Source organism: Aptenodytes forsteri, unplaced genomic scaffold (genome assembly GCF_000699145.1).
Source record: "Aptenodytes forsteri isolate BGI_AS27 unplaced genomic scaffold, ASM69914v1 Scaffold403, whole genome shotgun sequence".
NCBI lineage: Eukaryota > Metazoa > Chordata > Aves > Sphenisciformes > Spheniscidae > Aptenodytes > Aptenodytes forsteri.
In genome coordinates, this window is record NW_008795248.1 from 116,209 (window position 1) to 129,672 (window position 13,464).

The 13,464-nt window shown below is 51.9% G+C and overlaps 3 protein-coding genes and 2 non-coding genes across 5 annotated transcripts in view; 2 read left to right on the forward strand and 3 right to left on the reverse strand.

Annotated features, from left to right (window-relative positions):
- LOC103898516 (zinc finger protein RFP) overlaps positions 1-1,397 on the reverse strand; it is a 4,214-nt gene extending 2,817 nt beyond the window's left edge. Inside the window, exons 1-2 of the mRNA XM_019471938.1 lie at positions 978-1,397; positions 209-304 (exon numbers count right to left, since the gene is read on the reverse strand). Of these exons, the coding sequence (XP_019327483.1) occupies positions 209-304; positions 978-1,397 (516 nt within the window). The remainder of the gene's footprint in view (positions 1-208; positions 305-977) is intronic.
- The window catches only part of LOC103898530 (zinc finger protein 721), a 165,826-nt gene that overhangs the window by 87,842 nt on the left and 64,520 nt on the right, over positions 1-13,464 (reverse strand).
- On the forward strand, positions 5,529-10,775 carry LOC103898515 (E3 ubiquitin-protein ligase TRIM39). Its single transcript, XM_009278790.2, has 6 exons — positions 5,529-5,963; positions 6,969-7,064; positions 7,770-8,000; positions 8,722-8,744; positions 9,501-9,616; positions 10,261-10,775. Exons 1-6 carry the CDS (start codon positions 5,544-5,546, stop codon positions 10,773-10,775), a joined length of 1,401 nt encoding a protein of 466 aa, XP_009277065.1. The 5' UTR covers positions 5,529-5,543.
- TRNAE-CUC lies at positions 12,694-12,765 on the forward strand. Its single transcript has one exon. It is a non-coding gene; the product is annotated as a tRNA-Glu (tRNA).
- On the reverse strand, positions 13,207-13,279 carry TRNAV-CAC. The gene has a single exon. It is a non-coding gene; the product is annotated as a tRNA-Val (tRNA).

Here is a 13,464-nt window from a genome sequence, read left to right on the forward strand (position 1 = left end):
GCATTCAGCAAGTGAGTCCCTAGCAGGGCTCCAGGCTCTGCCTGTTATTTTTTTCCTGCAACGCAGAGAAAAGTCAGGCAGCGTTTGGTTTGGTACCCGGAGAGGGACCCCAGCCCCAAGGCAGCGCAGGATGATCACCCACATGGCATCACAGCTAAAGCCAAAGGGAGACATCCGGACCCCCATTCCTCCTCATAAAAACATTTACCAAGTACTCCCAGCTTCTCCTCATTTCAACCTCTCGAAACCCCAGGAGTTTGTCTCTGTCTTCCTTCAGGGATTGCAGATGAGCTTGGATTTGTCCCTGAGGGAAGAAAAAATAAAGACCCCATGTCTCTGGAGACTGAAACAGCCTAAAAAAAAAATACTCCGGATAGGGGATTGCACTGTGGTCAGCTCCAGAGCTTCTCCTTGTGTCCCTCTTGGTCCAGAAGGATCCTGAGCTTACGACCTGGGAATGCTTTAAATGGAAATAAATGCCACATAGTGGAAAAAGCTTTCTGCACCAGCACTTGACTGCATCGGATCCTTTCTCTGAGCTGATTTAACTCACTGATGCAGCAGGAAAACATCCTTATTTTTATTGGACCATGTGCCTGCTGGTTTAGAGAGCATCTTGGGATCAGCAGGTGTCCGGTAAGCACCAGAGCTGGACAAAGGCTTGAATTTTGCAGCGGGGAACAGGGGATTAAGACCTCACCCCTTCAGCCACAGAGCATCAGGTTCTCAGATGAGAACTGAGACAGCAGAAGCACTGGTGCGTGGTCCACAGCGTCATTTTGAAACAGGCCAGTTTGCTCTGGGGGAAGAGCAGAGGCAAACACCCAGAGGGGGACAATGTTTCTGCCCCAGCCTACTGCTCTGGGTGGGGGTGAGATGTTTCACAGCCTGATGGTAGGGTGCTGCAAGGGGAACATCAAGCCCTGATGGTGCTGGTCTGGCTCCTAGTGCACATCTAGATGGAAAAAATCCTTTACCTTGTATTCCTGGACAGCATCCTGCACGGGAAGCATCGTGTGAGACCGGTGCGCTCGGGACTCCCGGCAGATCACACAGATGAAGGCTTCATCTTCTTTGCAGAAGACCTTCAGAGGCTCCCGGTGCCTCTTGCATCCTTCCTCCTCAACCATCTCCCCTCTGGCCGCCTGCAAACTCAACCGCTTGGCTATTTCGAGCACCCGCGCCAGCTCTCGGCTGGGCCGAAAGTTTCTCTCGGGTGCTGTCTCCCGGCACTGTGGACAGGAGAAATTTGCCGTGGACCACTCCCAGCAGCGGGTGATGCACGCCCGGCAGAAGTTGTGACCGCAGTGGATGGAGACGGGATCTCGGAAATACTCCAGGCAGATGGGGCAGGAGGCTTCGCTGGGGAGCTCTGCGGTGGGGCTCGGCGCAGCCATGGGGCCCCCAATGTGAGCTGCGAGACGTCAGCCACTTTCATTTTCCTCCGAGCAAGGAAAAGGCGTTTCCCTTCCTGCCACCCCCAGGGTGGGCAGAGCCAGACCTGAGCCTGGGTAGGAAGGTAGAGAGCGGGTGATGGCCAAAGTCCTCCTGGTTTCATCCCCCCAGGGTGGTCCCCGTACCCAAAACGGCTGGTACTTGCACTCTGTACCAGTTCCTGGTACCCACAGCCTGGCAGGGAGGAAGGATGGGGAAAGGGAGCCCTGCCAAGTCTGAGGGTGAGACCCACATCCTAGAAGGGGGCTGGGCATGGGGGCAAAGAGGATTTGGGGAGGGGGCTTGGCATGGAAAAGATGGGGAAGAGCATCCATGGAAAAGGTGAGGCTGAAGGCAGCTTGGGAAGGAGGTTGCATATCTCAGGGAGGGTGAAGGCGGAGGAATGAAGCCAGAAGTGGGGGCTGAGGGGCACCCACGTGGAGTGGAAGAAGGCTCCCAGGATGGGGAGAGGGTCTGGCCCTCCTCTCGGCAGCAAATCAATGCTGCTGGCACATGTGGGGCGTGCATCGGTCCTGCCACGGAAGCAAACAGGGCGCAGGGGGGGGTGGGGTGGGGGAAGCAGGGAAGGGAAGTGGGAAATGGGAGCCCATCCAGCTCCCTCTGATCCTGGGAAATGTGCAACCACCTCCCCCCACCCCACCTCTGCCAAAACCTCCCTCCCTCCAGCTTCAGGCGTTAAAGCGCTCCCATCTTCTGCATTGCAAATCGGGATCAATTCCCAAGTCCTGGCTTATTAGCATGGTATTTCTCCAGGTACTGAGAGATGCCAGCACCCCAGGGATCCCATTTCCACCACAAAAGGGACTGGATGCCCCAGCCAAGGGCAACCTCCTCCTCTTGCTCCCTGTTGGGAAGAGCAGCACTTAGTCCTTACATCCCTCTGGGAAAGTTTTGTCTGCACCAGCGGGGCTTTGAACCTCTTTAGCATTTGAACTATCCTTTTGAGCTGACCCATTCGTAGCTTTGACCATCATCATCCTGTTGTCTCCACCTCTGCACAGCCAGGCATCAACCAGGCTGGAAACAAATAACGCATTTCTCAGTGGGCCTATTTTTCAGCCCAAACAGTTCCCTCATCTGGCTGATCCCATGAAAGCGAGATCTGCAGGAAAAGCAACTCTTCCCCCGGTCTGTATTTAGGTTTAACCCTGAAACTGTGCGAAAAGGAGGCAGGAACAAAAAATATGCAATGCAAAGAAAGTCTAAAACTGGGGTAGGGTGGTTTGTGCCTGATGGTTAATTGTGGTTGTCCCCAGCCCCGTATCTATGCCTTGAAGCAATTAAGCAGAATCCTACAGAAAAGCTTTGTTTACTAATTTTCTTCTTCCTCTTGCACAGAGACATTGAGCAAATGTCTTCCTGTCTTTCAAAACAGAGCCTCCAGCTCCCTCTTGAGACCACGCTCACTAACAGTCCCTGTTGATTACACACAGCCAATTAAGGGCTCCTGTGGAGAGGGGTGTCATCATTTTTAACTTATCTCATGTCCAACCCAGTTCACTGCATAGGCAGCTGTCGTGCAAGGCTTTAGTTGTAAAAAAAAATGCACCAAACCCACCTTTAGGAGCTGAGCCAGGTTATCCACAAAGTCAAATCAAGCCTTCAGTGAGTTTTGCCTTAAGATTTAGGTTTGATATTGAGGGAGATGGATACACTTAAGTACCCTGTGGTTCCCTTCTCTATGACTTGCTGCTATTTAAGATCAAGTTCAGGATCATCTAGACATAGCAAGTGATGCTTTGCCCACTTCTCAGTCTCTCCCTTAGCATACACACCCCTCACCCAGATCTCCCCCGCACCAACGATGGGATCAAACAACCCCATATTTTCTCCATCCTGGGAGAGGCAGCACCAAACCTCTACTGAATTTTCTCAGGGGATAAAATTCCCTTACTGAGGGCACTGGAGTAATGAATCATGAAGGGATGGATCAGCAGAGTCCACAGCCACGCGTGGGTTGCTCTTCCAAGGCAGCTTGCAAAAGGACCGTGCCCCAGGACTGAGTTTAAATAGAGGCCCTGGGCCATGGGCAGGGGGTGGAGGGTCCCAAGTGGAGCTGTTTAGGGTCATTAAGGCCCATCAGCGCCCCCGGGGCTTGGCAAAATCAACTGACATTGCTGGGCTTGGAGAAGCTGAGATGCTTTTCCAAGACCATCAAGCTCTGCTTCAAGCCCAAAAGAAGCAGAGCAAAGAGCAAAGCCTCTGCAGGTGATTGCTGGGAGATTACTCTGATTATGTGACTCATGTAGGTAACTGCGGAGGAAACGTGGCTTTTGGCGCTGGGGCAGAGGTGATGATGCTGCCAGCACTTGTGGGACAGCAGGAGGAAGAAGAGCAGGAGAGAAAGCAATGTCCTAAAAGCAAAAGTCAAAGTCAAGCAGTCCCTCAGGGGTGTCGATCCCAACACCAGTCTGTCTGCGCATCTCATTCCCCACTAAATCAACCCTTAACTCCGGATTAACAAAAAAAAAAAAGAGTGCCCCAAGTATGAAGCCGTACCACAGGTTTCAGTCTGAGTGTTCGTGCGCGCAGAGCGCTGCACCGGAAAATCATGACCCCTGAAAACACTTGCAAACAAATAACGGCAGATGTGTTATTTACTGATGTTCTCAGAAAATGTGTCACTTCATCACCCAGCCTCAGCCCAATGCAAATAAGTCCCATCCGCTTCAGCACGCAAAGGGCTTTGGACCGGGAGCAGCTCTTCCACGTGCCACAGATCGATGGTCCGTGGGATTGAGTGAATTAAGGATTTCTTGTCTAAGAGGAAGAAGAATGATGTTGCTGTCCCTCCAGGAGAGCCGCAGAGGGATGGAGGAGAGGAGAAGAGGACATTTACCACTTTGGTGTTATGAAACCCAATTTGGGACGAGGTCTTGGTGGATTTGGGGGCTCGTTGCTACAGCCCGAGGCGAGGGGCTTTGCAGGAAAACTAGGGATGCTGAGGCTTTTAAAAACTGATGCACAAAAAGGAGGGGCAAGCTCATGGGGTTGAAAGCACATTTATGCAGGCAGACACCCAACCGACCGTGCAAGGTCAGTGCAGCTGGAGTAAAGTGACATTGCAAATCGAAAAGCAGCCGTGGGAGGGGAGATTTCCATTGCTGGAAGGTCATTCCTGAAATGTCACCTTTTTTTCCCCAAAGTGCAGTGGCTGAGGGCTGAAGGAAGTTCTTCTGCAGCACGGTGGGATCTTGGGTGAAGGAGAACCCGTTTCTGAGCAGATTGAGTGAGGGGTACGGCCGGTCGTGGAGTTATTTCATTTGCAGGGCGGAAGAAAATCCCCTCTCTTCCTTAATTGCAGGCAAGTTTGGAAGAAAAGGAAAACTAAAGATAAGAGGGTGAGTGGTAATCGGCTGCTGCTTGACTCCAGACTCAGCCCTGAACCATGAACGAAACGGCATCCTGTTTAAAAGGAGAATCAAAAGCAACAATAAAAGTATTTATAGCTGCACATACACACGCAGAAATGAGGACGCTGGCAGGACGGCGGCGAAGCTGGCAGTTAGGTATGATAAATAATGAAAAGCTGAAATGAACAGCGAAGGATGTGTCTCGGTGGTTTAACTTGAAGAAGGGAGACTTACCTGTGGCAGGGCACTTGCTTAAGCTCTATCCTCATGGCTGTGCCCTTCAATTAATAAATTAAAAGTGCATTTATTAATGAGCAATGAAACCAGGATGGTTTCTGGGTGCCAGACCCCATGGGGAGGCTTGGGACAGGGGCTACCCCTCCATTTGCCTGGATATTTTTTGGGGGAGGGGGTGTCGTACAGAAGCTGCAGGTGGATCTCTAACAAGCCAGGAAATTATGAAGGATGTTTATTTTCCATTTAATCTCTTTTCAACCCACCGGGGTCCCTGGGGAAAGGGGGATTCTCCCCCTCTGCTGCTGCTCAGCGCAGCATTTTGCTCGGCAGAGGTCGCAACCCAGAGAAAACCTGGTGCATCTCAGCAGCGAAACTCCTCCGCCGCTCGCTTTTACCTCCCTCGGGGCCCGAGACACCTGCAGGAAGGGGAGCAGCCAACGGGCAAGACCAGCCGGGGCAGAAAACGAAAGCTGCCCTGTCATCCTCGCTGCCAAGACCATGGCTGCGGACAGCCCTGCCGAAAGTTTCCGCGACGAAGCCTCCTGCTCCATCTGCCTGGGCTTCTTCCAAGACCCCGTCTCCATCCACTGCGGTCACAACTTCTGCCGGGCGTGCATCACCCGCTGCTGGGAGGAAGCCGAGGAGAATTTCGTCTGCCCCCAGTGCAAAGAGACGGCCCCGCAGAGAAACCTGAGACCCAACCGGGAGCTGGCAAAAATCATCGAGATAGCCAAGCGGCTGAGCTTGCAGGCAACCAAAGGAGGGGCAGGGGGGGAGAGGCTGTGCGAGAAGCACCAGGAAGCTCTGAAACTCTTCTGCGAGGAGGATCAGACCCCCATCTGCCTGGTTTGCAGAGAGTCCCAGGCTCACCGGGTCCACGCTGTGGTCCCCATCGAGGAGGCTGCAGAGGAGCACAAGGTGGGAGGTCTCCATGCGTGGCGTGGGGATGAGGGAGGAGGAAGGGACCGGGTCAGGGAGCTGCCCTGTGGGTTGCTCTGCTTGCAGACATCTGGATTTCCACCCTTTCTGCATCATGGCGCGAGCATTGGATTAGAGCAACCCCCACCCTGCCTGCTCTGTGCTCCCCCTCGCTTACGTTGCTGGTCACCCCGACTGTCTTGAAGCTGTCATTTCTATATCATCATGGTGTCCTCATATGAATCATGCTGGAAAGGAGCCCAGGAGATCATCTAACCCAACCTCCTGCTCAAAGTAGGGTCAGCTATGCCGTCTCGGACATTTGAGGTGCAGGAGATGCTGCACGTAGATGTACAGGACAGAATCTGGTCTTACGGCACTGGTGCGCAAGGCAGGGTTGGGTTTTCCAGCACATCAATGGTCTGGGCTCCAGTTTCACTGTGTGCATGTGCTGGTTGTTGTGAAAACTGATTTTGCTGAAGGTGGGAAGAAAAATTTGCTCTCGCCGCAGATGTGTGATGCAGCCCGGGTCTCACCGCACAAGGGTGACGGAGGGTATGGTCTCCCTGCCATAAACTGGCTTGAATGTCCCATTCAGGCTTCGAGGTTGTGACCAAAAGGACATTCCTTGGCAGCTGAACTGAGCAAACAGCCCAGACTTATAAGTTTCGGGTCAGCACTGAGCACAGGCTGAACCTGAACAGATGCCAGCAGGGTCTCCCCAGTCATTTAAAGCTCCTTGTCGGCTGCTTTGGTCCTTTGCCTGAGTCTTTTCCAATCTATGCCATGAATTTCACCCTGGTTGTTGGAGAAAGCGACACGTTCTGGCTGCCCTGCTCTTCCAGAAATCAGGGTTTATTAATTCCCAGAGCCGGACTGTTGTGTTATTAAACAGGGAAGAATCTGAGTTTGTAGGAGAGAAACCTGGATAGGTGGGATGAGGGTAGAGAGACGGACTAGCTAAAGGAAGAAAATGCACCAACAAGATGTTTCTTCTCCACGCAGGAGAAATTCCAGGCTCACGTGCAGATCCTGAAGGACAGGAGAGAAAAGCTGCTGGGGCTGAAAATGGCCGAGGAAGGGAAAAGCCTGGACTTCCTCGTAAGTGTCTATCCCCGGGTGGCGATGACTTTCTCCCTTTCCTTTCGGTTGTCCCTCTGGCCATGGTGATGGATGTGGAGACATGAGACGTGCCATGGCCAAAGATCACATCTCCGCGGTCCCTTGCACATGTACGGGAATGTCCTCTCCATTGCAATAAGGCCTGGGCAGTGGTGACAGCCTGTCCCCATGGTAGATTAAAAGACACTTCCATTTTCCCCTTATCTCCTGCTCCTTGCACATCTCAGCAGGCTGGGAGCGTGTGTTGGATTTTGCCAGGTTATTGTTGATCTTTTTCTTCCTCGGTTTGCTCACAAGTGGGGCACGTTCCCAGATTCCTGCTATTAATACATACAGAAAATGGGAATCACCCGATTGCTTCTTTCTTGCCTTGTTTTCCCTTTCCCTGACCTCTTTCACTGACTAATCTGTTTATGGTTTTATTTTGTATTTTCCCTTGTTGTTCAAAGGTCTGGAGCATTTTGAGTACAAAGATTACAGCCCATGGGAAATGTCCTTTGTGAGTAACTTCAGCCTAGAAATGGCAAAAAAATTTGTCTTAATTATCCCTCTGCTCTGCAACGGGCACTGGAATTTCTGGCTGTGTTATAAATCATCACGTTAAATCAGTTCCATTGCAATTTTTCTTGACCATTTCTGTCCCCAGCCGTGCCTCTCCCTTGCGTGCGTCGGTTCTCGTTGCAGGAACAAGTGGAAACGGAGAGGCAGAAGGTTGTGTCTGAAGTCAAGGAGCTGCACCAGCTTGTGGAGGGACAGGAACGTCTCCTCTTGGACCGGCTGGCAAAGCTGGAGCAGGAGATCATGAGGAGACAGGAGGAGAACATCAACAGGCTCTTGGAGGAGATCTCCTCCATCGGCAAGCAGATCTGTGAACTGGAGGAGAAGTGTCAGCAGCCAGCGTGTGAATTCCTGCAGGTGAGACCTCAGGCCCCTCTGAAGGCTGTTGGCCTTGAACATCACTGGTTTCACCAGTCCAGGAGTCAAATTAATTCTAAATACTCCTTTTGAAATGTATCTTTCAAAGCTTTTTTTTTTTTTTTTTTAATTATTTTCTTCAGTGATGACAAGCGTGGCCCAGCTGTCCACTTGAACAATTTAAATCAACCACAGCCTGTTTAAATCACTGTCTTTTTCCATGGGTATGGGATTCATCCACCTGGTTGTACACGGCTACATCCAAAAGAACTGTCCAAGTTCTTCCGTACGCAGTGGAGAGACAACAGGCACTCAGCTTGTCTTTAGGTAGTCATCCAAACCCATCACCCGAGTCCACCTCCAGGCTCTGGTTAACTCCTGATGTAAAACATTCAAATATGCTGAAGCAGTGGTGTGCGTTAGCAGTAATAACGCCACACTGGAAGAGTAGGGACATGAAAGGTGGTGGGTGATGGCAGATAACGACAACGAGCTGCTCATTAAGTGATGTTGCCATGACCTTACCTAACTCCCCAGCAGATCTGCAAACACTGTGCAGGCAGATCAGTATTAAGGGACTGATTTTAGACCCGTAATTGAGACAGAGCAGTGCCTTGAGTTGCCCAAGGTCACCCCACAGCCCTGCCGTAGCTGCTTGTTGTTTACTATCAGGCTGACTTCGCTCTGACCTAATGCTCCTTCTCTCATCTTTCCCTTGTAGGACAGCAGAAACATCTTGAGCAGGTTTGCGGCTCCTTTCACATGTTCTTGCGATGTTAATGTTATTTCTCTCTACGGTGGTGACACTGATGGACTCTGAAACCCCAGCCACTTATGATCCCCGTATGCTAGGGACTGTATAGACACGTAGGAGACAACTAGGACACCGCAAAAGGTCCAAGTAGGATGCTGAAGACCAGGGAAAGGTATCAGATGGGATGATGGTACCTCCAGCTCTGCTGCAGCTTCTTCTCTATAGTCCATCTGAAACTACCTATTCCTGGAGGGCTGAGCTTTCATTCCCTGCCCTTGTGAGCCCGTCAAAAATAGCAAGCCAGCAGCTAAAAATATGCGGATGTTTAGAGACTAAGGAGTGCATCCAGGTGGAAGGGAATCCACTATGAACTTCCACCCCTATAACAGACCTCTTCATGTCCTCTTTGGACATGGATCGAGAAGGTGAGTTATTGGAAAGACGGAAGTGGGCAAGGAAAGGCATTTTTTGTTGCCCGCGTGTAGATGTAGAGTGCTACTGGTCATGACAGAAAGCCTTTACCATCCAGGGACTCTTCACTGGTGTTTGGGAACAAAATAGATACGTACTCTGGGTCAGCAAACCCTTCTCTGGGAGCTCATTAATGAGTGCCCTAGGACCAAGCCTTTGCTCTAGTCCTACTATTACTTACTTCTTTATAAGAAATCCCAGTTGAAAATCCGTCAGTGCATAATGACAATTATGAGTGAAGGAAGTATTATTAGAGAGGTCTTCCTTCTTTCCAGGCTCGAGAAGGACGGTGCCCAGAAGCCAGCAGAGACATTGCCTGAGCCGGGAGAGGAACCCACCAGTCTTCCTCGGAAAAATATTGCCCTCAGAGAGATGCTGATGAAATTTCAAGGTACAGAGAAACTGGGGAGGAGAGGGTTTGAGGTTGTGCTAGGTCTGTCTGCAGCAGATCTAAGGAAGGAGATCTCAGCTAGGTAGGAGAAGTCCTGGTGAAATGGAGAGATACTTCCAACATGCCCTGCAGAGCTGTAGCCATATTAGCATGGCAAGAAGCGAGTGCTCTAGCTGATTACATGAGAGAGGGCGAATTTGCCTCCTGGCAGAGCTCGGGGAGCACGGTAAGTGTTGGGGTGCTGTGGGACCTCACGTAGGGTCAGCGTCACCTTTGGAAATCACCTCTCTGAATGAGATCAAAGGTGAACATTGCAAATATTTCCACATGGAACTTAAAAAAGGGAAGTCATGGGACACCTGAGGCTTTCTTTCCTCTTTTCAATGGCCTGGAGACTCCCAGCAAAAATATCCACGCTTCAAAGCCTTACTTTTACTCTAGATGAAGCTCGCTTCATGCAGCCATCTTTTCTACTCTTCTGACCTTGCTCGTGGGCATAAAACCATTCCTGCTCTGCTCCAGCAAACAGGGCCTGGGAGCTGGAGCATCTCAAGGTTAAACTGGGGGAAGGTGGGGAAGACGTGACCCTAATGCCCTTGAGGAGTGAGCTGTGCCTCTGATGTTCATCTTCTCTCTGTCCCCAGTAAGTTTGACGCTGGATCCAGAGACGGCGCATCCTCGGCTCGTCCTATCCGAGGATCGCAAGCGCGTGAGATGGGAAGACACCCGCCAGCCCGTACCTGACAACCCCAAGCGTTTCGACTCGTCTCGCTGCGTCCTGGGCTGCGAGGGTTTCAGCGCGGGGAGGCATTACTGGGAGGTGGAGGTGGGCGATGGGGAAGCCTGGGCTGTCGGGGTGGCCAAGGAGTCGGTGAGGAGGAAGGGACGGATCAGTGTCAACCCCAAGGTGGGGATCTGGGCGGTGGGGCAGTGTGGGAGCCAGTACCAGGCTCTCACCTCTCCTACCGTCCCCATCTCCCTGCTCGCTGCCCCCAAAGTGATTGGGATTTACCTGGACTATGAGGCAGGGCGAGTGGCATTTTTTGACTCCAATAACGAGGCACCGATCTTCACCTACCCTCCGACATCCTTCGCAGGGGAGCAAATCCTCCCCCTGCTCTGCCTGGGGAGGGGGTGCCATTTCACGCTCTCCCCCTGACCCCCCCCCCATGGGCAGCATCCGCTCGAGTCTCACTCGCTGGGGTGTGGGGAGATCACAGGGGCTCATCACCCCAGAGATGGCTTTTGGGAGCATGAAGAATGCGCTGCCTGGGATGGAAAATTCTCTTTTTCCCATCATTTATGTCAGCAAGAAGCATCGGTTGGTTCAGAGCTTGTAGAGGAGGGGGGCTGCTCTGCTGCCCCCAAAAAACTGCATTGCTCTGTCATCAGGTGGCTTTGCTGGCGATGCTGCCCTGGTGCATCCATGCCCATAAACCCCTTCCAAAAACCTCTCTGTCGGAGGACAGGGATAGAACTGAGCTGAACACGCGCTGAGTCGGTTCCCAGTTTCTCTCCCTCCACCCTCTCCGACTGATCATGCCTCCCTGCTGTTTGCTGGACCCTTTTTTTGGCTCCCCGAGCTTTCAGCTGCGCAACTGAGCATAGATGCCGTGGATGATGCCGCAAAAGCCTGGAGGGCTTCGTGATGGCTTCAATTTTTATGCGATCGCTGACAAGGTGGTAATAATCTAATCCAAGGGCGAGATAGGCAAGACCCGATCTGGTGGAAGGGTACTTTAAATCATCAAAAGTACCTGCATCCCTGGTGTGGGCTTGTGTTGGATCGCTGCTTAGTGCTGTGTGATGTCCACACCTTTGGACATTGTAAGGACTCACCTCTCCATATGCAGCCGTTCAGGCTACGGCCCCTCCAGGGTCAGTGGAGGACAGTGGCAAATTTTAATTTATCTCATCTAGAAATGGCTCGACAAGTGCGTGTAGGAGCATTTACTTCTCTCCTCTGATTACAGAGGGAGCCCAGATTGATAAGATGGCACGGAGACGTGTCTCCTGTAGATGCCTAAAACCAAGAGAAATAAATCCTTCCCAAGGCAGAGTCAGCTTTAACCTCTTATTGAGCAACAGCCTCGGGCTGAGCTGTTGCCTAATGGATATTTAGGGCATAAGGAGGAACCCAGGAGGGGTGGAGGGTGCTCACGGGAGCATTTCCCAGTGGATGGAGCCAATGTTTTCAGATATCCAAACCGATTGTACGGATGCGCCTTTGATCGCTTGAAAAGCTTTGTTTGCCTCAGCTGCCGAATGCAAACTACGGAAATGAGAATAAGAAATTGCCTCCTTTGCAGCCTGGTCTTGTGATTATTTTGTCCTGGGACTTCAAGGGCAGCGAATGGGAACCTCTGCGAAATCCCCAGCTGGGCAGAGCAAGGCCTTATGTTAGCAATAAGCATTCCTGCACCACGTGATAGTGCTTCCGCTTAAACTCCCACGAATTTCAGTCCTTAAGTCATAGTTAGGAGCCAAAATGCATTTCAGGAGCTTGGCCCTAAGTAGCAGCTGATGATTGAAGATGTTCTCGCAGGCCTCCACACCCCCAGGTATATGCAAAACCCTTCTGGAAGCTGCCGCACGCCCCACAATTAATTGTTTTTGCATGCAGAGAACAGCCCTGCTTGTTTGCTTTGCATGTGCAGGAGAATTCACAGCGTGAGCAGCACAGTAACGCAACAGCGAGGTGGTGCGCCCCAGGGCGAGCACGTCCAGGGCGAGCAACTCCAAACTGGTTCCCAGTAACAAGCTGCGTGCAAGGGGAACAAGGGGTAGCCCTTGCTGTTGTTGCCATGCTGCGGGGTGTCCTTTCCCTCCAAGAATCACCTGGATGTGGGTAAATCTGATCGCCGGGCAGCCAGGAAACGCCGCCGTTCCCCAAAGGAAAGTCGTGGGTTTGCTGCTGGGACAACCTTTCTGCTTGAGCTGCAGCGATGAGGGGGACGAGGTGGAGGGTGCGGTGAGGACAGGGGAAAAGGACTGAAAATAAACGGGAAACAGGTCAAAGAAATGCAAGAATTGGTCCTGCCTGCGATCTAGCAGCGTGCGATGAGTTGCGTACGGTCTCCCTGGTGGTCTAGTGGTTAGGATTCGGCGCTCTCACCGCCGCGGCCCGGGTTCGATTCCCGGTCAGGGAAAATACTTTTCCCCCCACCCCACCGCTCCCAAACCCCTGTTTTGGGGGGAAAAGCTTTTCATATTATAACAAGACGCCCCCCTAGAAGCATTCCTTACCTCCTCTTTTTGTTCCTATACCTTCCCACGCGTGCACACCTACCTCGGCAGGGTGTCTCCTCCAACCTAACAGAGCAGCCAGGCATCCCCAAAGGTACTTGGCGGCTTGCGGCAGGCCAGCCTCACCTCTCTTATTTAGCGATAGGTATTATTCTTTTTATGGGTTACTTACTATTTAGAAATTTTATTTAATATGGGTAGCAGCGAGAAATATTTATCCAAACCGTGCAAAAACCCGGGAGAAATTGGAAAGGTAGGGTTTTTTTGGGGGGGGGACGGACGAGAAATAAACCAACCAACCAACCAACCCCAAAACAAGCAAGGAAAAAAAAAGAATCGTTAAGTGTTTCTGCCCGGTTTCGAACCGGGGACCTTTCGCGTGTGAGGCGAACGTGATAACCACTACACTACAGAAACACCGCTGGCCCCTTTCCCCTGCCTGCCCGCACTCTGCCTGCACCCTGCCCGCATATTCCGCCCTGCCCAAGTCGGGCTCCGAGACCCTCCACCCTCCAAAACCGCCTCCTTCGAGGGCTGCTCCAAAACCCACCTTATTTTTTGGGGCCCTTCGCCCGATTTCAAGGAAACAAGGTGGTTTTACA

Excerpts from the sequence above, each read along its gene's own strand:
- LOC103898515 (XM_009278790.2), top strand. The coding sequence starts at position 5,544 with ATGGCTGCGGACAGCCCTGCCGAAAGTTTCCGCGACGAAGCCTCCTGC. Across the intron at positions 8,745-9,500 it reads AGCAGAAACATCTTGAGCAG|GCTCGAGAAGGACGGTGCCC; the intron begins GTTTGCGGCTCC and ends CCTTCTTTCCAG. Across the intron at positions 9,617-10,260 it reads GATGCTGATGAAATTTCAAG|TAAGTTTGACGCTGGATCCA; the intron begins GTACAGAGAAAC and ends CTCTGTCCCCAG.